The 23,275-nt window shown below is 46.3% G+C and overlaps 1 protein-coding gene across 4 annotated transcripts in view; it reads right to left on the reverse strand.

The window, feature by feature from the left end:
- Positions 1-9,230: 9,230 nt before the first annotated feature.
- Positions 9,231-23,275, reverse strand: part of nav3 (neuron navigator 3) — an 824,703-nt gene continuing 810,658 nt past the window's right edge. For all 4 annotated transcript variants that reach the window (XM_059652602.1, XM_059652603.1, XM_059652604.1 and 1 more), the window contains 4 exons: positions 21,435-21,631; positions 21,208-21,326; positions 16,636-16,839; positions 9,231-14,082 (listed from right to left, as the gene is read on the reverse strand). In XM_059652602.1, coding sequence (XP_059508585.1) covers positions 13,963-14,082; positions 16,636-16,839; positions 21,208-21,326; positions 21,435-21,631 — 640 coding nt within the window. In that variant the 3' untranslated portion in view covers positions 9,231-13,962. The remainder of the gene's footprint in view (positions 14,083-16,635; positions 16,840-21,207; positions 21,327-21,434; positions 21,632-23,275) is intronic.

Consider the following 23,275-nt stretch of genomic DNA (forward strand, 5'->3'; position numbering starts at 1 on the left):
GGGCCGAGGACACTATCCTGAGGAACTCCTGCAGAGATGTCCTGGAGCTGAGATGGCTGACCAGCAATGACAACCAGCTTCCTGTGTGCCAGGTGTGACTCCAACCACCGGAGAGTTTGCCCCCTGATACCCATTGATTCCAGTTTTGCTCAGGCTTCCTGATGCCACACTCAGTCAAATGCAACCTTGACATCAAGGGCTGTGACTCTCACCTCCCCTCTGGAATTCAGCTCTTTTGTCCATGTTTGAACCGAGGATGTAATGAGGTCAGGAGCTGAATGGCCCTGGCAGAACCCAAACTGGGCGACACTGAGCAGGTTATTGCTGAGCAGGTGCTGTTTGTTAGCACTGTTACTGACACCTTCCATCACTTTACTGATGATCGAGAGGAGACTGATGGGGCAGTAAGGGGCAGGGTTGGATTTGTCCTGTTTTTTATGTACAGAACGTACCTGGGCAATTTTCCATATTGTCGGGTAGATACCCGTGTTGTAGCTGTATGGAACAGCTTGTCTAGGGGAGCAGCAAGTTCTGGAGCACAAGTCCTCGGCACTATTGCTGGGATGTTGTCAGGGCCTGTAGACTTTGCAGTATCCAGTGTCTCCAATCATTTCTTGATATCACTTGGAGTAATCCAATTGTTAACACTCCCTAAACCCTCTGCAATCTCTGTAATCCTCTAATGTTGGCCTCTTGTCCCATATTTTTTGTCTATAAATATGCATGCATTCCTATGAAAGTTGGAATTTGAAACCGTTGGATATTTTTTGTTTGAAGAGGGATTAATCATGTGATTTCTCAGCGGTTAAAAAGTCAAAAGCTTGATGATAGTTGTGAATTATCTGCTATTAACTGGAAAAACAAGTCATTTTTAGAGACGAAGCCAGAAAAGCTGATTTGAGAGATAAGAGATGGGGTTTCTGATCCTTAATCGCTGGACAAAGAGACTTGGAAAAACCCCTTAGATATTTTCCAGTTGACTGCTTTTGGACTGAAATTGCCATGTGTTTTCACAGAGCTAGATGTGAATAGTCATTGCTGCGGTTTACAGGAAGCAGCAGATCTCTCTCACGCTCTCTCAGTAAAAAAGGAGCCAAATAAAACCAGCTGAAAGGACTCTTAGGCAAGTATTTATCAAAAGGATTCTGAATTGATTAAGTCTTAAATCTGGCCTGAAGTATGACCAAGAGAAGGATCATGAGAGATTCAGGCAGCTCCACCTAGACGAGCAATTAACAAAAGGACCCCGAGGAAGGGGGCAATCAGAAACAGAGGTAGCTTCATTGGAACTGATTGCATTTGGAGCTGAAGTTGTATCTGTCCATGACCAGATCGGTAAGAGCGACCATCGCACAGTCCTTGTGGAGACAAAGTCCCACCTTCACATTGAGAACAATCTCCATCGTGTTGTGTGTCACTATCACTGAGCTAAATAGGACAGACTTCACACAGATCTAGTAACTCAAGACTGGGCATCCATGAGGTGCTGTGGGCCATCAGCAGCAGCAGAATTGTGCTCCAGCACAATCTGTAACTTCATGGCCTGACATATCCCCCACTCAACCATTGCCATCAAGCCAGGAGATCAACCCTGGTTCAATGGAGAGTGCAGGAAGGCATGCCAGGGACAGCACCAGGCATTTCTGAAGATGAGGTATCAACCTGGTGAAGCCACCAAACAGGACTACTTGCACACCAAACAGCGAGAGCAGCAAGTGACAGATAGAGCTAAGTGATCCCACAACCAATGGATCAGATCTAAGCTCCACAGTCTTGCCACATCCAGTGGTGAATGGTGGTGAACAATTAAACAACTCACTGGAGGAGGGGGCTCCACAAATATCCCCATCCTCAATGATGGAAGAGCCCAGCACATCAGAGCAAAAGATAAAGCTGAAGCATTCACAGCAATCTTCAGCTAGAAGTGCCGAGTGAATGATCCATCTCAGTCTCCTCCAGTGGTCCCCAGCATCACAGATACCAGTCTTCAGCCAATTTGATTCACACTCGTGATATCAAGAAATAGTTGGCGACACTCGGTTCAGTAAAGGCTACAGGCATCACATGCACAAGCACTTACTCCCACCACCACCGACGCTCAGTAGCAGCAGTGTGTACTGTCTACAAGATGCACTGCAGAAATTCACCAAAGACCCTCAGGCAGCACATTCCAAACCCCTGACCACTTCCATTTAGAAGGACAAGGGCAGCAGATACATGGGAACACAACCCCCTGCAAATTTCCTCCAAGCCACTGACCATTCTGACTTGAAAATATATTGCCGTTCCTTCACTGTCGCTGCATCAAAATCCTGGAATTCCTTCCCTATGGGCATTGTGGGTCAACCCACAGCACATGGGCTGCAGAGGTTCAAGAAGGCAGCTCACCACCACCTTCTCAAGGGGTAACTCGGGATGGGCAATAACTGCTGGCCCACATGCCATGAATGAATTTAAAAAGCAATTGGATCTTGCTATAACACAGTGAATGAAGCCAACTATTTGATGAGTCTCTATTAAGTGGTTCAGGTCATTTTTATTGTTAAATTTTAAAGTGGTACATGAGTTACTAGATTAATAATTAGATCTCATTAAGGATGGCAGTTCAAGTGATGCATCAAGACTGCAGTGTATGGGAGCTCTTAGATGCCAATGTGACTCAAGGCAAACAAGTCTGCAGCAGTGTTTGAAATTTCTGCTCCCTTTGCTCAGAGCTAATGAGCTGAAGGCTGTACTACAGACATTGTGATGCTTCAGGGAGGAGGTAAATTATCTGGATTCTTTGTATCTGCAAATATTCACACCTCTTTGGAAACAGTCTTCTGACTTGACCAGTAGACAGGAGGGTATGCCTGAGAGTGAGACATGTAAGAGTTTCCAGAGCACATGAGTATATTTGTACCGTAGGTTTGAGGTTTTCTCAGGCTGTTTGTTGAACAGTCATGTCTGCAGTGATCAATGAGGCCCTACCTGGAGAATTGTGTACGAATCTGGTCTCTGTGCCTGCATTGGAGGCAGCTCAGAGGAGTTTCACCGGATTGGTTCCAGAGATGAGGGGTTTTCTGTTATAAAGACAGATTGAGCAGTTTGGGCTGATACTATCTCAAATTTAGAATGATAAGAGGAGATTGAATTGAGGTCTATCAGATTTGAAAGCAGATTGACAAAGAAGATGTAGACAAGATGTTTCCGCATATGGGACAATTTGGAATGAGACGTTATGGTTTTGGGTTAAGGGATAGCAGATCTAAAACAGAGATGAGGAGGAGTTACTTCTCCTGGGTTGTAAATCTGTAGGATTCACTGCCCCAGGCAGTGGTGGATGCTGGGAAACTGTGTATATTTAAGGAAGAGATAGGCAGAATCTTAAATAGTACTAGCTGAAGATTTATGGGGAGTGGGCAAGAAAGTGGAGTTGAGGCTGAGATGAGATCAGCCACAATCGTATTGAATGGCAGAACAGGTTCAAGGGGCTGAATGGCCTCACCCTGCTCCTAGTTCTTAGGTTCTCCTGAGTAAACTGACCATGGCAGCATGGGAGAGGGACACATTCAAAAGTAGACAGCCCAAAAAAGGATCTCGTCAACGCTAGTGTAGTGAGGGGAACAGGCTCTGTTCGATTCAGTGAAAAGCAAGAATCCAGATGGCTGTGTTACCTTCCCAGTGCCAAGTCTGGGATATCTGATCAGGGCTTATGTCCATCAACCACAAAATAATGAAGCCCACACCCCATCTGAAGGGGAGAAGATTACAGCTCAGGCAAGTATTTTAAACCTAAATAAAAGCCACTCTATCAGCACAGAAGCTGAGCTAGCTGAAGTGAACTGGGATACTAAGCTAGAGAATGGATTAATAGAAACACAGTGGCAGGCATTTCAGGAGATAATGCAGAATACTCAGAATAAGTGCATTTACTTATTTAGCGCACTTGTCTTCATTGCACAGACCTTTTGAGTACAGGAGTTGGGACGTCATGTTGAGGCTGTACAGGACACTGGTGAGACATCTTCTGGAGCACTGTGTCCAGTTCTGGTCACCCTGCTGTGGAAAGGATATTATTAAATTGGAGGGCGCTCAGAAAAGTTTTACCAGGATGTTGTTGGGACTGGAGGGTTCAAGTTACATGGAGAGGCTGGGTGAGCTGGGATTTTTCTCCCTGGAATGTAGGGGGTTGAGGAGTGACTTTGAGGAGGTTTATAAAATCATGAGGGGCATAGATAAGGTGAACAGCAGGAACATTTTCCCGAGAGTGGGGAAGTTCAAAATCAGGGGGCACATTTTTAAGGTAAAAGGAGAAAGATTTAAAAAGACACGAGGGGAATTTTTTTCACGCAGAGAGTGGCTCATGTGTGAAATGAACTTCCAGAAGAAGTGATGGATGTGGGTACAGTTACAATGTTTAAAAGACATTTAGATAAGTACATGAATAAAACATATTTGGAGGGATATGGGTCAAACACAGGCAGGTGGGACAAGTTTAGTTTGAGCTTATGTTTGGCATGGACTGTTTAGGTTGAAGGGTCTGTTTCCATGCTGTATGACTCTATGAATAGCACAGAAAGAGTAAAAGTTGAATCAACAAGAAGAAATTTGAGTTATAGAGGAAGCTAGGTAGGAATGGAAAAACAGACACTGAGAGTTTCTGCAGATAATTAGAAAGGGAAAAAGTAAGTAAAGTGGGTTAAACATGAAAGTAAAACAACAAACAGCAGATGCTGGAAATCTGAAATAAATACAGAGAATGTGAGATTACAGAGAAAACTCAGCAGGTCTGGCAGCCTCTGTAGTAAGAGAAACAGAGATAATGTTTCAGATCTGGTATGACCTCTTCACAACAATGAAGAAAGTGAACAGTTCAGTAAAGCGAGGGTTGGCCCTTGAGGGAATGAGAAAGGAGAGTTATTTGCAGCTAATAACAGATGAAATGAACTATTTTTGTTCGGTTTCTGACATCACTATATAGGTGACAAAAACTATCCCAGTTATTGCTGTAAATCAGGAGGTGGAGGGACAGAGGAACCAAGTGAAATTACAGTCACCAGGAAAACAGTACTCAGCAAACTGATGGAGATAACAAAGTGTGGAGCTAGATGAACACAGCAGGCCAAGCAGCATCTCAGGAGCACAAAAGCTGGGTATCTTCTTTTCTATCCATCTTCGGTCCACCTCCCCCTCTCTCCCTATTTATTCCAGAACCCTCTCCCCATCCCCCTCTCTGATGAAGGGTCTAGGCCCGAAACGTCAGCTTTTGTGCTCCTGAGATGCTGCTTGGCCTGCTGTGTTCATCCAGCCTCACATTTCATTATCTTGGATTCTCCAGCATCTGCAGTTCCCATTATCACTCAGAAAACTGATGGAGCTGTAGTAGATGTGCAGGTGAACACCTGTTTGAAGTGGAAGGTCTTCTCGGAGCCTGGGGTGGGGGTGAGGGCAGAGGTGTAGGGGCGGGTGTAGCACTTCCTGCGGTTGCAGGGAAAAGTGCCGGGTGTGGTGGGGTTGGAGGGGCATGTGCAGCGGACAAGGGAGTCCTGGAAAGAGTGGTCCTTCCGGAAAGCTGATAAGGGTGGGGAGGGAAAAATGTCTTGGGTGGTGGGGTCGGATTGCAGATGGTGGAAGTGTCGGAGGATGCTGCATTGTATCCGAAGGTTGGTGGGGTGGTACGTGAGGATGAGGGGGATTCTGTTTTGGTTATTATTGCGGGGACGGGGCGTGAGGGATGAGTTGCAGGAATTGCGGGAGACACGGTCGAGGGTGTTCTCGACCACTGAGGGGGGGTGCAGGTTGCGGCCCCTGAAAAATGAGGACATCTGGGATGTATGGGAGCGAAATGCCTCATCTCGGGAGCAGATGCAGTGGAGGCGAAGGAATTCGGAATAGGGGATGGCAATTTTGCAAGAAGGTGGGTGAGAGGAGGTGTATTCTCGGTAGCTGTGGGAGTCGGTGGGCTTGAAATGGATATCAGTTTCCAGGTGGTTGGCAGAGATGGAGACTGAGAGGTCCAGGAAGGTGAGGGATGTGTTGGAGATGGTCCAGGTAAACTTAAGGTTGGGGTGGAAGGTGTTGGTGAAGTGGATGAACTGTTCGAGCTCCTCGTGGGAGCAAGAGACGGCGCCGATACAGTCATCAATGTAACAGAGGAAGAGGTGGGGTTTGGGGCCTGTATAGGTGCGGAAGAGGGACTGCTCCACATAACCTACAAAGAGGCAGGCATAGCTTGGGCCCATGTGGGTACCCATGGCCACCCCCTTAGTCTGTAGGAAGTGGGAGGAATTGAAAGAGAAATTGTTGAGGGTGAGGACGAGTTCGGCTAGGCGGATGAGGGTGACAGTGGAGGGGGATCGGTCGGGCCTGCGGGACAGGAAGAAGTGGAGGGCCTTGAGGCCATCTGCATGCGGAATGCAGATGTATAGGGACTGGACGTCCATGGTAAAGATGAGCTGTTGGGCACCAGGGAATTGGAAGAATTGGAGGAAGTGGAGGGTGTGAGTGGTGTCACGGATGTAGGTGGGGAGTTCTTGGACCAAGGGGGGGAGAAAATGGAGTCAAGATAAGTGGAACTGGCTTCTGGAGGGACTACTCTCTCTATGACTTCCTTGTCCACTCCACATTCCCCTCCAACCCCACCACACCCGGCACCTTCCCCTGCAACCGCAGGAAGTGCTACACTTGCCCCCACACCTCCCCCCCTCACCCGCATCCCAGGCCCCAAGATAACTTTCCATATTAAGCAGATGTTCACTTGCACACCTGCCAATGTGGTACACTGTATCCGCTGTACCCATTGTGGCTTCCTCTACATTGGGGAAACCAAGCGGAGACTTGGGGACCGCTTTGCAGAACACCTCCACTCGGTTTGCAATAAACAACTGCACCTCCCAGTCACGAACCATTTCAACTCCCCCTCCCATTCTTTAGATGACATGTCCATCCTGGGCCTCCTGCAGTGCCACAATGATGCTACCCGAAGGTTGCAGGAACAGCAACGCATATTCATTTGGGAACCCTGCAGCCTAATGGTATCCATGTGGACTTCACAAGCTTCAAAATCTCCCCCTCCTCCTACCGCATCCCAAAACCAGCCCAGCTCATCCTCACCTCCCTAACCTGTTCTTCCTCTCACCTATCCACCTCTCCCACCTCAAGCTCCATCCCCACCTCCTACCTACCACCTCATCCCACTCCTTTGACCTGTCTGTCCTCCCTGGACTGACCCACCTCAACCCTAACTCCCCACCTACTCTCACCATTCCTGGCTCAATCCCCACCTCTTTGACCTGTCTGTTTTCTCTCTGCCTATCTGCTCCTTTATCCATCTTCCATCTGCCTCCCCCACTCTCTACGTTTATTTCAGAATCCTCTTCCCCTCCCACATTTCTGAAGAAGGGTCCAGATTGAAACATCAGCTTTCCAGCTCCTCTGATCCTGCTTGGCCTGCTGTGTTCATCCAGCTCGACACCTTGTTATCTCAATTTTACAGAATTTGCCTTTGCCAAGGGTATGTGTATGATGTGTTCCTATATTGGAACAGTTACTGTTTAGCAGTTAAATTGTCTCTTACTCTGTTAAGGTTTCCAATAGATTTGTTATTCCAATTCATTTGTTGTGGTGTTTTAACTATACTGTATGAATGATGTGTGTTTTGCTTTGAACTGAATGTTTGACCAATGAAATTGTATCCAGAACACAATGCCAAGCATTTGCCTTTAAAATTTGAGAAGTTAATGTCTACGCTATGTTCTTAATATGTTTTGAGGGGGTTTGATCTGATCCCATTACACGACCCCAATCCTATTTCTTGCTGCAGAGTTACTGCTTTATGGAGTTGCCTGGGCAATGCATCACTCAACAGGCAGTTTTTCTCCTACAGGAACAGGAGAGTCTGGAAAAGGGTACAGCCAAGGCATGTTGAGTGCAATAACCGAGGACAACACTCTCCCTGCAGCACTGAGTGTGTGCTGCACAGTCTTTTGGATGAGCTATTGTACAGAGGCTCTGTTTAACTTTGCAACTGGTTGCAAATGATCCAATGTTTGAAAAGGAGCAGGCAAATTCTCCATTATGTACTGGTCAATTATGAACACACTTTAATGTCATAACATTAGATCATTTGGTCATTACTTGAGTCATATTTGTAAGGTTTGCTGTGTGTAAATTAGCTTCTGAATTTCCTATGTTACAAGAACAGGTACACTTTGAAAAACCTTCAATCAGGAGTCAAGCGCTTTCAGGCATTCTGGTGATGCAAAAAACACAATATAAATCCATATTTTCTGCTGCTGGGGAGTTTGAAAAATGAGTGTAAAACTTTAGAATCAGAGCCAGGTCATTCAGAAACTGGGAAGCACTTCCTTGACACAAAAGATGGCAGAACCTTCCAAACCCACAAACACTTCTATCGAGAAGGACAAGGGCAGCAGATACATGGGAACACACATACTTGCACCCACCTGCAAGTTCCCCTCCAAGCCACTCACCATCCTGACTTGGAAATATATCACCACTCATTCACCGTCGCTGGATCAAAATTCCAGAATTCCCTCCCTTAAGAGCACTGTGGGTCAGCTACAGCAGGTGGACTACAGCAGTTCAAGAAGACAGCTCACCCCCACCTTCTCAATTGGGCAATGAGGGATGGGCAAGAAATGCTGGCCCGGCCAGCGATGCCCACATCCTGTGAATAAGTAAAACAAAGAATGTGCTGTTCCTGCTAAAAGCAGCAGATTCCCGCTCGATTCAGTTCTATGACCAACAGTAAGGTTACAGTGTGTTGTGGAACCAATGCAAATCCATTGAGCTCTGATACGGTTCAGGGATGATCTAATTGGAATGGTAGAAGAAGTCCAAGGAGATGAAAGATTATCAGGTGCTGGGCAAACTCAGCAGGTCTGCCAGTCTCTGTGCAAAGAGAAACAGATTTAACATCTCGAGTCTAGTGGCTCTTCTTCAGGAATGCAGAGTTGAGGTTAAAATCAGGTCAGCCATGATCTTATTGATGGTGGAGCAGGTGTGAAGGGCTGACAGGCCTCCTCGTGCTCCTCATTTGTATGTTCACACACCCCTATTCCTATGTTAATCTATTTGTGGATGTTTCAAGTCAGATGCAGCTGCAGGATTTTCCACACCTCCCTCAGCTCTCCCAGTATTAAATGTCTGGGAATGAGAAGGCATTAAGAAATCTAACATATCAACAAGAGCATAATTCAATAAATAGTATCACTTTAATGGTAAAGTCATAATTTAGACAGACACAATGTGCATAATTTGGAAAAAAAAATTCAAATACAAGATGGAGAGACACATTAAAACCAGATATTAACGATTCATTTGTCTGGTTACACCCAAATAACTCAAACTCAAAAGTTAACACCTGAAAAAGACTGCAAAAAAACTCTCCCCGTGATTGTTTTCATCATTTTCTCATTTTGTTGTTGCTGTCACTGATTATTTACATTGTATGTTACATCAAAATGTACAGAATACAAAATATGTTTTACAGAAAACTGTTTCACACAAAAACACTTCCCCAAGTCTCGCTGAGATGTGTCAAAGATGGGCATTTTGGGAAAAGAGTGAACTTGTGCTATACATGCTCTAACTGTAGGGACTGGAACAAGGTCAGCCAGGTGGACCTCACAGAATCTGAGTTCCCAGATTGGGCTGTTAACCTGGTCCAATCAGGGAGCCCTGGCTGACAGATATAAACAGGAATGTCAGAGATCCTAGATAATAAAGTGTGAAGCTGGATGAACACAGCAGGCCAAGCAGCACCTCAGGAGCACAAAAGCTGACGTTTCGGGCCTAGACCCTTCATCAGAGAGGGGGATGGGGTGAGGGTTCTGGAATAAATAGGGAGAGAGGGGGAGGCAGACCGAAGATGGAGAGAAAAGAAGATAGGTGGAGAGGAGAGTATAGGTGGGGAGGCAGAGAGGGGATAGGTCAGTCCAGGGAAGATGGACAGGTCAAGGAGGTGGGATGATGTTAGTAGGTAGGAAATGGAGGTGCGGCTTGGGGTGGGAGGAAGGGATGGGAGAGAGGAAGAACAGGTTAGGGAGGCAGAGACAGGCTGGGCTGGTTTTGGGATGCAGTAGGGGGAGGGGAAGAGCTGGGCTGGTTGTGTGATGCAGTGGGGGGAGGGGACGAACTGGGCTGGTTTTGGGATGCGTTGGGGGAAGGGGAGATTTTGAAGCTGGTGAAGTCCACATTGATTCCATTGGGCTGCAGGGTTCCCAAGCGGAATATGAGTTGCTGTTCCTGCAACCTTTGAGTGGCATCATTGTGGCACTGCAGGAGGCCCATGATGAACGTGTCATCTAAAGAACGGGAGGGGGAGTGGAAATGGTTCGCGACTGGGAGGTGCAGTTGTTTGTTGCGAACCGAGCAGAGGTGTTCTGCAAAGCGGTCCCCAAGCCTCCGCTTGGTTTCCCCAGTGTAGAGGAAGCCACACTGGGTACAATGGATACAGTATACCACATTGGCAGATGTGCAGGTGAACCTCTGCTTAATATGGAAAGTCATCTTGGGGCCTGGGATAGGGGTGAGGGAGGAGGTGTGGGGGCAAGTGTACCACTTCCTGCGGTTGTAGGGGAAGGTGCCGGGTGTGGTGGGGTTGGAGGGCAGTGTGGAGCGAACAAGGGAGTCACGGAGAGAGTGGTCTCTCCGGAAAGCAGACAGGGGTGGGGATGGAAAAATGTCTTGAATTGTAGATGGCGGAAGTGTCGGAGGATGATGCGTTGTATCCGGTGGTTGGCGGGGTGGTGTGTGAGAACGAGGGGAATCCTCTTTGGGCGGTTGTGGCGTGGACGGGGTGTGAGGGATGTGTTGCAGGAAATGCGGGAGACGCGGTCAAGGGCGGTCTCGACCACTGTCGGGGGAAAATTGCGGTCTTTGAAGAACTTGGACATCTGGGATGTGCGGGAGTGGAATGCCTCATCGTGGGAGCAGATGCGGCGGAGGTGGAGGAATTGGGAATAGGGGATGGAATTTTTGCAAGAGGGTGGGTGGGAGGAGGTGTATTCTCAGTAGCTGTGGGAGTCGGTGGGCTTGAAATGGATATCAGTTACAAGCTGGTTGCCTGAGATGGAGACTGAGAGGTCCAGGAAGGTGAGGGATGTGTTGGAGATGGCCCAGGTGAACTTGATGTTGGGGTGGAAGGTCTTAGTGAAGTGGATGAACTGTTCGAGCTCCTCTGGGGAGCAGGAGGCAGCGCCGATAGTCATCAATGTACCGGAGGAAGAGGTGGGGTTTGGGGCCTGTGTAGATGCGGAAGAGGGACTGTTCCACGTAACCTACCAAGAAGCAGGCATAGCTGGGGCCCATGCGGGTGCCCATGGCCACCCCCTTTGTATGTAGGAAGTGGGAGGAATTGAAAGAGAAGTTGTTGAGGGTGAGGACGAGTTCGGCTAGGCGGATGAGGGTGTCGGTGGAGGGGGACTGGTCAGGCCTGCGGGACAGGAAGAAGCAGAGGGCCTTGAGGCCATGTGCATGCGGACTGCAGGTGTATAGGGACTGGACGTCCATGGTGAAAATGAGGTGTTGGGGGCCAGGGAGTTGGAAGTTCTGGAGGAGGTGGAGGGCGTGGGTGGTGTCACGGACGTAGGTGGGAAGTTCTTGGACCAAAGGGGAGAAAATGGAGTCCAGATAGGTGGAGATGTGTTCGGTGGGGCAGGAACAGGCTGAGACAATGGGTCGACCAGAGATCCTGTTCAGTCCAAGAGCTGGCTGTGAGGGAGCTGGATAGTATCAAGAGTGAGCAGTTTGGGTGAACAGTAGAATTGTGCTATACAGGCTAAAACTAACCCAACATTCAGTGAAGATGCCCCAATGAACAAGATGATTAAAAATTGGCAGTGGTCCGCCTGTGGCTCATTAATCTCTGATGGAGGGCAGTTCCTAGTAATGATTATCACACAAAATAAAACACATCCCGTCTAGACAGAGAATTCTCAACAGTGTTTACAAAAATCCCAGCATAGTCAAGTAAAGTAAATGTTTACACCAAGTAATACATATATCAGAAATTCTCAACTCTTTACTGTGCAAGGCAAAACAAAACACATTTCTTCCTCTTATTTTGTTTCTCTATTTACAATTTCTGATGTTTGTGCAAAAACCCTTTCTAAACACAAAGAAATCAAATGAACTTGCTCTCCCCCCACCTCTTCATGGGATTTGAGAGAAAACCCCAATGAAATGCACTCTTCACGGTCCCCCTCCCAGACAACACCCCCACCCCCCATCCCAGAGTGAGGTGCTTTTCCTAATGTTGACCATGTGAAAGGCCAGTTTTAATTCTAAACCTCAACTGAAGCAGGAATTGCTGGAGAACGTTGGCAGGTCTGGTAGCATTTACGGACAGAACTCAGAATCAAAGTTTAAAATCCAGTGACCCTTCTTCAGAACAGTTTCTGAATTTCTCCAGCACTTTCTGGTTTTGTTTCAGATTTCCAGCATCCACAATTCTTTATTTATTTTACCGTTAACCTGCCTTAGGGTTTGGAGTTGCGGGGGGCAGTGGGAGGAATTGGTATTGGCTATCTGAATCAGGTTGAAGAGTTTTGAAAGTCCGTTTGTATTCTTGTGAATACAGAGTTGATGAGTCCAGGGAGGAGGCTGTGTGGGATTGGGGTTTGTCTGTAAAAAGAGTGCCAGGAGATGGGGGCTGACATTAAAACTGGCTCTCCTTCTCTTTGAAAGAGATTCAGCTTTGCATATAGGTAGTAAAAACATGCTGAGTTTATACAAGAGAATATTTTGTGCTCATGCCCTTCCGCCAAATGCGCCCAGCTCTGCTGGGTTAGAGTCAGTGGAGAACCATTTTATGCATCTACCTATTATTATCTTTCAGTCATTTCACAGAAGCTATGACTTGTAAATACTATTAAAAAAGAAAAGGGAGGAGGAGACAGAGGGAAGCAGGAAGAGACAGTGAACAGGAGTGGGTTTTATGATAAGTATTTGCTTGTTGAAGATAATTCAAATTTCCCTTTTAGGTACAGAGTAAAATGCAGCCCCTGACTGTGGGAGAATAAGTAGGAACTACCCCTACTGAAGGACAAACCAGTGTGAAATTATCAAACCTACTCCATTTCACGTCCTCCAAACTCCATAAATAAAGAGTTGCAAGATACAAATATTTGCAGACAAAATTAAATGGCTTTATTTAAGTCCTGTAACCTGTTGAGAATAAGGCAAGTGATTCAGCACCATAATGAACATTATTCCCACTTGGACACTGAAAGACTTTCCACAACCTCTATTGATGTAGCCCTTCACAAGCCAAGGTTATCACTTGTACCAGTAGTGGAGGTTTAAGTAAGTCTGGTGACTGAGAGACCTTTTCTTCAAGTTAAAAGACTTGAAATTTAAATTAAAAAAACTACAACATACAGCAGTAGAAATCCATTAAATGAAGCCTTTTAGAAAGAAAAAAAATGCTTCGACCAGCAGCACCAGGAAAAGCTGAGCTCTGTGTCCAGCATGTTTTCAAAAGTTGACCCCACGGCGATTGCACATTGCACGTCCCCTTTCCCAACGTTGTGCTTATTGTGTACAAAGCTGCTGGGATTGTGGGCAGTGTGTGTAAACCAAGGACTGTTTCTGGCTTTTTCAACCAGCACCAATACAACAGAGAGCTGAGGTTAGGATGGAGATGGACCAGCAACAGTCTAATCCACTCCTTGCAGCACCTCAATTAAAATTAAAATCAGGTTTACACATGTAAATACTTTGCAAAAATTCCAGTTTGGCTTGATTTCATGTGCAATTTTTTTTTGTTTGTTTGTTTGTGTGTGTATATATTTTATCTGTTATGTACAAGTCAAGTCGATGAATGAAACTCAAATCGGTTCACCACAGCACTGAGAATCTTCATCCCTCACTTGCATGGCTTCACACCCTCAACGGAGGTCAGCATCTGCAGCAGGAACGAAAACTCACACATCCCCAGCACACACTGAATTCACTTCACAGAGTCGATTCCAAGGATGAATCTAAAATGTCATCATGGTGACTGGCGCTGTCACTGTCACAGCTCTGTGCACTGGAGTAATTCGCTGCCTCTTGAAGCCTCATCAACATATTCATCTAGGGAAGAATGGTACGTTAAGCATCAATACGCTGGATGTTCAAGAACCAACTACACAAAAAAACCCAAACAAAAAACTGCATATGTTGGGAATCAGAAACAGAAACAAAAATTGCTGGAAAAGCTCGGCAGGCCTGGCAGCATCTGGGGAGAGACAAACAGAATTAACGTTATGGATCCAGCAACCCTTCCTCAGAGCCTTTCTTCTGAGGGTCACTTGATCCGAAATGTTAACTTTGCTTTCTCTTCACAGATGCTGCCAGACCTACTGTAATGAATGAAGAAAAGTGATGAACTAATGATGCATTGAGCTTGACATAGACTCATAGAGGCCTACAGCACAGAGAAACTCCCTTTGATCAACACCCATCAAAAACAACTATTGGAATCAAAGGCGTTCAATGTGTCATTGTCATGTACGAACTATTATGGCACAGTATAGATATTTTCTGAGCAACCTTTTTAGAGATGTTATTACACACCTCTGTGACTTGAACTTCAGTCTCCTGGCTCAGAAGCAGAGAGATTACCCCTGTGCCACTAGAGTGCTGACAGTCAATGTGACAATCTGCATGGCAAAATGGTCAACACCTATCAATTTAGGGCCATCTGGTGAGCGGTGAAGGAGAACTATAAAGGACTGTCCACTGTGATTGAGGTAGACCTCAGGCAGGCTGTTTACATATTTTGCTTCATGGACAAAATGGCATGGGGCAGTACCAGGTAACACACATGGTGAACTGCATTTAAGTAGGGACTTTCAAGAGTGGGACATCACCTGGGCTAAGGAGACTGTAATGGACTGGGCCCAGTGAAAGCCAATGGACTGCCCACTGTCCTGCATGGAACCACAGGAACTATGTCCCAGTAAGCAAGGAGCCTGGAGGAACAGATTACATCTGACAAGCAGGAAAATACAACCTGGGTGTCTAGATGTGGTCTTGTGCAGGGTTTTGCTGGTTCCTTAAGCCTAATTTCAATATTTTTGCCCAGAGTTAGATAGGTAGAGCAGTTGTAGAGACTTCTTCCTTCTTGGTAGGACTATACCCCAAAACAAATTAACTTGCAGCAAACCAGCTGCAACATGGTAATTCTTTTAAAAAATGGAGAGTAACATTCAGTAGGTCAACAACAACAATTTATGTTGCACCCTTACTGCTGTAGAATGTCCGTGGGGTGCTTCACAGGGGTGCTCTAAAACACAGTTTGATGCAGATCCATGTGAGGAGACTAGAAGCTTGGTCACCCAGACAGTTCGTACAGAGCATCCTATAGCAGGACAGCAAGGATATTGTCATTCTACTCTTGTGAAGTGATTGGCAATAAGTGTCTCATGAGATGAGAACTGGAGAGAAAATATAAAGGGCTGAGGTCACGGAGAAATTGGAACACAGGGTTGAGAATTTTAAATTGTGTCTCTGTTTGCTTGGAACCCCAGGCTGGTCAGTGAGAACAGGATTGACATGTGAATAGGAGACAGTATGAGCTTTGGATTTACGGAGGGTTGAACACAATAGATATTCAGAATAGAAAGGTGGTGCATGAATGTCTCCTCAGGAGATGGGCTGAGGAATGGCCACAGTGTTACAGCACAGAGGTAAAAATAGGTGGAATTAGGGAATGGTGCAGATACATGGTCTTAGGCTCATCTCAGGGCCAAATGTTATGAGGTTTGGGAACAGCATTATTTAACCTGAAACAATGACCAGGCAAGGAGGTAGTGGCTGAGGAAGAGAATCAAGATGGGAGACAGGGGAAAGAGCCTCAGTCCTTTCCATATTTAACTGGAGGCAGTTTTTGCTCACCCAGCACTCTATCAGGTAAGTTAACAGCTGTAGAGGAGCTGCAAGAGTTATTGGGGAGGCTCAGCTGGCTACCACTGGTTCATGTGTAAGTTAGGGTGTGTCCCTGTGTGATGTTACCATGGGGCAGCACGTGGAAGAGAAACAAGAGAGCACAGGGTCCAATGCTTATGAAACACCAGAGGTATCAGTGTGGGAAAGGAGAGAGAATCCATTGTAAACTATCAGGAGACTGGAACGTGGGGTCAGTGTTTCAGGTTAAGGGTCTTTCAGCTGTAACACTAGGTAAGAGGCAGGAGGACAGTCAATTTTGTTATTTAAACACCCAACTGGGTGATACTAGCTTTGCAAATTTAACCTCAAGACCTGTTGCCTGTTGAAGGACAATAGACATTCACATTGCAATGTTGTTTCTAACATTGTAAATCTCCACGCACTGGGTAGTGTAATCCTATTGGCCTTTCCTCTGAATGCTGTGTTGCATATTCTTGCGAGCAGTTTAGTTTCATCTTCAGGATAAAGATGCAAAGCTCAAAACGTCGCTTCACCATCAGCCTTCACCACTTTTCCATTCTGAGAGGATTATCGTGGTTCTGACAATTTCTTCACTGCAGGGTGACTGGTAGTAAGTTTGTGCTACAATTCACCGAAATGTGAGAGTGGGCAGCCACAGGGAACGAGAGGGCTGTTGTGGGACAGGGTGCGCTAGCTGATACTCACTGGAGTTCAGTGTGTCACAGTATCACTTACCAATGGGTCACCATCACTGTCACTTTGGGGGATGTGCTTGGAGGAGCCTCCTTCCTTGGCCGACGTGTGACCATCATAGCCCACATCCTCAGGTCGAAGTTGCAGTAGCGATGGCCACTCATGCTGCAGCGAGCCAGCATTCCACGGGTAGGTGTCTACGACCCACTTGGCAGGATCTTCCCATTGTGCTCTCTTGCCATATAACTGGAACATGGAAGAAGTTGCAGAAGGTAATTCGACCAGCTCACACAGTTACAAAGACAGAAATTGATGGAAAATCTCACCAGGTCTTGCAGCGACTTTGGAGAGAGAAATAGAACTAACATTTTGAGCTTAATATGATTTATTCACCTTATTGATTTAAAAAAAAGAAATAATTGTGGAAATCAAGAAAACAAAACAAATTTCTGGAAAAAAACTCAGCGGGTCTGGAAGCATCAGTGGAGTCTGTGCTGTAACTATCCTGTGATTCTGGGACTGGAACAGGAGGAGATCATTCACATGTTGGGCTTGTTCTGTAGTAAATTTGGTCAAAGCTGATTTGTATCCAATCTACATTTACCAGTCTGGTTTGATCCTTGCTTCACAAAAACCTAACAACCTCAGGTCAATACTTCCCCTTGGCTTTGAGCTGGATTTCAGGAGAAACAGTGTTACGGGATCCTATTCACTCTTTGCCTGAAGAAGCTGTTGCTGACATTTTCTCTGAACTGCCCCTCTCTAACATTAAGGTTATGCTCATTGTCCTGGAGGTGCCACCTCTCAGGTCAACAATCAGACCAAGCCCCATCTGCTCCTGCAGGTAAATGCACCCATTTGTACAGCATTATCCCGCACAAACATTCATGAGGGCTCTCCAGTGTCTTCACCTCCATTTCACTTCTCATCACCATCAGTAAAAACAGATTATCTGGTCATTTATATTATTGCTAGTTACAGAAGGTTGCTTTTACTAAATTAGTTGCAATGTTCACTCACATTTCCAACATTGACTGGACTTCCAAAGTGCTCTGCATCCTGTTAAACACCTTGAGATGGTCTGGATCATGGAAGATATGCATAAATTATTTATTTCCTCTGCTAAATTGTCCAACTGCCGGCCTCAAATAAGGGCTTACAATAAAGGATGAGGTACTCCTTACATTTGGAGATCCTATTCTTTGTGCTCTTAAGAGGTCCAATGTAGGATCTGTGGTGGAAATGGTTGATGAAACTGGGGTGCAGCATATGGGACAGACACCATGTAAGAAGAAGAGGGACATGGTCTAGATTAACCCCTTAACTATGCTTGTGACCCGTAGGTTTCATCCCTCAACAGGAGAGACTACCATCTCAGTAGCCACACAGGTGAACAAGTAGACAGCAAAGGGTCAACAGAAATCTGCATCTTTTTCTGTTTGCCAGTGCATAGGTATTTATCAGTCATAGGGTTGTTCTCTGAATGGAACAAGGCCCTTCAGCCCATCATGTCTGCATCAGTCACAAAATACCCACTAACCCAATCCCATTTTTCAGCTAATAAAGTGTGAAGCTGGATGAACACAGCAGGCCAAGCAGCATTTCAGGAGCACAAAAGTTGACGTTTCGGGCCTAGACCCTTCATCAGAGAGGGGGATGGGGAGAGGGAACTGGAATAAATAGGGAGAGAGGGGGAGGCGGACCAAGGATGGAGAGTAAAGAAGTTAGGTAGAGAGGAGAGTATAGGTGGGGAGGTAGGGAGGGGATAGGTCAGTCCAGGGAACCTCCCCACCTATACTCTCCTCTCCACCTATCTTCTTTTCTCTCCATCTTCGGTCTGCCTCCCCCTCTCTCCCTATTTATTCCAGTTCCCTCTCCCCATCCCCCTCTCTGATGAAGGGTCTAGGCCCGAAACGTCAGCTTTTGTGCTCCTGAGATGCTGCTTGGCCTGCTGTGTTCATCCAGCTCCCCACTTTGTTATCTTGGATTCTCCAGCATCTGCAGTTCCCATTGTCACCCATTTTTCAGCACTTTGCCTGTATGTTACAGCATTCCAAGTGTTCACCTAAATACTTTTAAAATATCTCAAGCATTCCTGTCTCTACCACACTTTCAGGCACAGAGTTCCAGATCATCCTCCACCCTCTGGGTGAAAATTTCTTCAGCAAATCCCCTCTAAACCTTCTGGTCCTTACTTTTAAACTCTGACCCATGGTTACTGACCCCTCTACTAAGCAGAAATTCTTCTCCCTAACTATTCTGTCTATGCTCCTCAGAGCTTAGTATGCATAAGTCAGATCCCCTGAGCCTTCTCTGCTCGAAGTAAAACAGCCCTGGTCTATCTGGTCTCTCTAGATTGTGCAATTGAGCCCTCACTTTTTGTACAAAGAAAAACATAAGATGCGGTCTCTTTGAATCTGTCTTGAAACAGATCCTGGGTTGAAGCAGATATCTTTGAATAAGGCAGTAGATATGACTTTGTGTGTTAGAGAGTTGGGAAGGACATGACACTGAAGGGTGAATAAGAGATTGTGAAGTGGGCTACTGTGGTTAAGATGTTGCCAGAACCCACAAGGACGAATATAAACAAATCAGAGAAGGGAGCTTTTAGGGACTCTGTGTCGCTAAAACTGCTGTGACCTGAGCAATAAGGGGTTCACAGATGAGTGCCTCATCGGTGGTGACACTGTCTGGAAATTTTGGATGTAATGAGTCTCAAAACCCAAAGTAATTGCTTGGGAAGTGAGAAATCCTGCAAACAAAGGCTGAATTGGAAAGGCTGGGGTTGCATGTAGTTCCACATTTGTGCAGAAAAACAAATCTACGAAAAGAAAGAGCAGAGTAATGAAGTAATGTGAATGCTTGTGGCAGTATGAAGTGATTGTATAAAACGAATGTATTGTTTATTCAGATCATCCTTTAACTGTTAGTTAAAGCATGAATTTTGTGCCCTGAACACACCCACCATTCAAATACCAATGGAAGAAGCTCATCCAACCTTGAAGAAAACAATGAATGTACATTTCTATAGCACCTTTCACCATATTAACACATCCAAGAGTGCTCTCCAGCCAAGTAAGAAACATATTAAGGAATTCTCCAGCATCTGCAGTTCCCATTATCACTAAGGAATTCTTTGCAATGTTTCCACTGTTGAAAACTACGAGACACAACAGCTAATTTTTGCTCAGCAAGCTCCCACAAGCAGCAATGAGATAAATGGGTAAAAGTTAGTAGGAAGTGCAGATGCTGGAGAATCTGAGATAACAAGGTGTAGAGCTGGATGAACAGAGCAGGCCAAGCAGCATCAGAGGAGCAGGACGGCTGATGTTTCGGGTCTAGACCCTTGTTCAGAAATGGGGGAGGGGAAGGGGGACCTGAAATAAATAGGGAGAGAGGGGGAGACAGACAGAAGATGGATAGAGGAGAAGGTAGGTGGAGAGGGGACAGACAAGTTAAAGAGGTGGGGATGGAGCCTGTAAAGGTGAGTGTAGGTGGGGAGTTAGGGAGGGGATAGGTCAGTCCAGGGAGGACAGACAGGTCAAGGGGGTGGGTTGAGGTTAGTAGGTAGGAGTTGGGGGTGGGACTTGAGGTCGGAGGAGGGGATAGGTTTGAAACTTCAAAATATCCCTTCCCCCTATTGCAACCCAAAACCGGCCCAGCTCGTCCCCGCCTCCCTAAGCTGTCATTCCTCCCACCCAACCCCTCCGCCCACCTCAAGCCCCACCCCCATCTCCTACCTACTAATCTCATCCCACCCCCTTGACCTGACTGTTGGGGGGCCCCATAGTATAATCCTATCAGAGTGATTGCCCCCATCTTAGTTGTGAGCTCTACCCATATTGTTTCAGTGGATGAGCCCTCCAGCATATCCTGTCTGAGTGCAGAAGTAACATTCTCCCTGATTAATAATGCAACTCCTTCACCCCTTTTACCTGCCTCTCTATTTCGTCTAAAACAACAAAACCCTGCAACGTTGAGCAGCCAGTCCTGTACCCCTCTCAACCAAGTCTCTGTAATGGCCACAGCATCATTGTCCCAGGTACAGATCCAGGCTCTAAGCTCATCTGCCTTACCCATAATACTGCTTGCATTGAAATAAACACACTTCACCCTTTTAGTACCAGAACCAGACGAGAGAGTTTTGTGGAAACTAGCTACAGAAGCAGAGTGGAGCGAGATGATGTGAGTTCCTGAGACATGGAGAGTTCCTGTGATCTGGAACACAATTCCTGAAAGGCTGGCAGAAGTGGATTCACCAATAAATTGCCAAAAAGAATAGGATCAGTACATGATTGGGGAAACATACAGGGCAGAAGAGCGAGGGTCCAGGTCAGGCAATTGTGCGACTAATTGGATAGCTCTTAGAAAGACTGTGCATGCAAAAAGAGTCTCCAGTGGTGCAGAACAATTTGCTGATCAGTGAAGTCAGTAAATAATTGCTGGCCATATACTCATGTTTGACCGCGGTATGGAATCACCATGAGCTGTCTGTTGGTGTGTTTTGAGAGTGATACACAGATTTCCATTGGAGATATATGAATGTGGATTCAACGTCTGAATGTACAAACACTGCAGAGCGAAGTTTCAGAGAGACATAATGGGACACATTACCTGAAGGCCTTCACGAACTGCTTCCAGAAGGTATGGTATCAGAGAATAATTCCACAGGTCTGTGAACCAAACTCTGGAGCCATCTACATCCAAAGGGCATGACAGGAAGAGACGTGGACCTGAAGAACAGGACATTTAACAATTACTAAACATGCTATCTGAGGATTTTCCTTGACAGGCCTGTCCCCTTTTGGAGACTGGGTGACTGTTTATGAATTTTAACTCACCAATAGTAACATCGGATGAACTGTGTGTCTCTAAGAAACCATTTAAATGTTGCCACACTTTGGGGATCCAGTCAATGATTTTCAAGAGGTCACTGTTGCGCATATTTCTATCGATTTCAGTCTCAATTAGCTTACGGCGCAAATATCGACCCAGGAATCCCTTCACAGGTTCGGTATGATTGGCACAGAGTACCCACCTGCACAGCGAAAACAGAAAGGGAGATCATTTGGGACTGTGCATGCACATTGGCGTACAGTCACACAGTATGGAAACAGACCAGTCTGTCGCCACTATTTTCATTCACTTTATTCTCCTGAAGGTACTGGCTCGTAGAATTATATTGACCACGAATGTAGTATAAGAGGTAGGTCATTCAGCCCCTCACACCTGTTTCACTATTAAATGAGATTGTGATTGACCTGTGGTCTAACCTCATATATCTGCCTTTGGCCTTTAATATCTTTGCTTCATAAAAAAAAACCTCTCAGATGTGAAATTAACAACTGAACCAACATCTACTTTTTGTCAATGACATTTCCAAACCAGGATAGATTCTTGCCTACCAGGGGAATTGAAGTTCATTGGGAGTGGGCAGGAAAGTGGAGCTGAAGCTACAGTTATAATTATGATCAGGGATAATGGGAACTGCAGATGCTGGAGAAACCAAGATAACAAAGTGTGAGGCTGGATGAACACAGCAGGCCAAGCAGCATCTTAAAAGCATAAAAGCTGATGTTTCGGGCCTAGACCCTTCATCAACTGGAACGTCAGCTTTTGTGCTCCTAAGATGCTGCTTGGCCTGCTGTGTTCATCCAGCCCCACACTTTGTTATCTGAGGCTACAGTTGGATCAGCAATCATCTAACTGACCAGTGAATCAGGTTTGAGGGGTCGAGTGGCCTACTTTTGTTCCTGGTTCTCGACCCTGTCTCCCGCATTTTCCGTGACTCATTCCTCACAACCCGTCCCTGCAATAACCACCAAAACAAAATCCCCCTTGTCCTCACATACCACCCCAACAACCTCCGGATACAACGCATCATCCTCCAACACTTCCGCCATCTACAATCTGACCCCACCACCCAAGACATTTCTCCATCCCCACCCTTGTCTGCTTTCCAGAGAGACCACTCACTCCGTGACTCCCTTGTTCGCTCCACACTCCCCTCGAACCCCACCACACCCGGCACTTTCCCCCGCAACCGCAGGAACTGCCACACCTGCCCCTACACTTCCCCCCTCATCCCCATCCCAGGCCCCAAGAAGGCTTTCCACATCAAGCAGATGTTCACCTGCACATCTGAAAATGTGGTATACTGTATCCATTGTACCCGGTGTGGCTTCCTCTACATTGGGGAAACCAAGCGCAAGTTTGGGGACTGCTTTGCAGAACACCTCCGCTCGGTTCGCAACAAACAACTGCACCTCCCAGTTGCGAACCATTCCAACTCCCCCCTCCCATTCCTTAGATGACATGTCCATCCTGGGCCTCCTGCAGTGCCACAATGATGCCACCCGAAGGTTGCAGGAACAGAAACTCATATTCCACTTGGGTATCCTGCAGCCCAATGGTATCAATGTGGATTTCACAAGCTTCAAAATCTCCCCTCCCCCCACTGCATCCCAAAACCAGCCCAGCTCGTCCCCGCCTCCCTAACCTGTTCTTCCTCTCATCTATCTCCTCCTGCCACCTCAAGCCACACCTCCTTTTCCTACCTACTAACCTCATCCCACCCCCTTGACCTGTCTGTCCTCCCCGGACTGACCTATCTCCTCCCTACCTCCCCACCGACACTCACCTTTACTGGCTCCAACCCCGCCCCTTTAACTTGTCTGTCCCC

This window comes from Stegostoma tigrinum, chromosome 18 (genome assembly GCF_030684315.1).
Source record: "Stegostoma tigrinum isolate sSteTig4 chromosome 18, sSteTig4.hap1, whole genome shotgun sequence".
In the NCBI taxonomy this organism is placed as follows: Eukaryota; Metazoa; Chordata; class Chondrichthyes; order Orectolobiformes; family Stegostomatidae; genus Stegostoma; species Stegostoma tigrinum.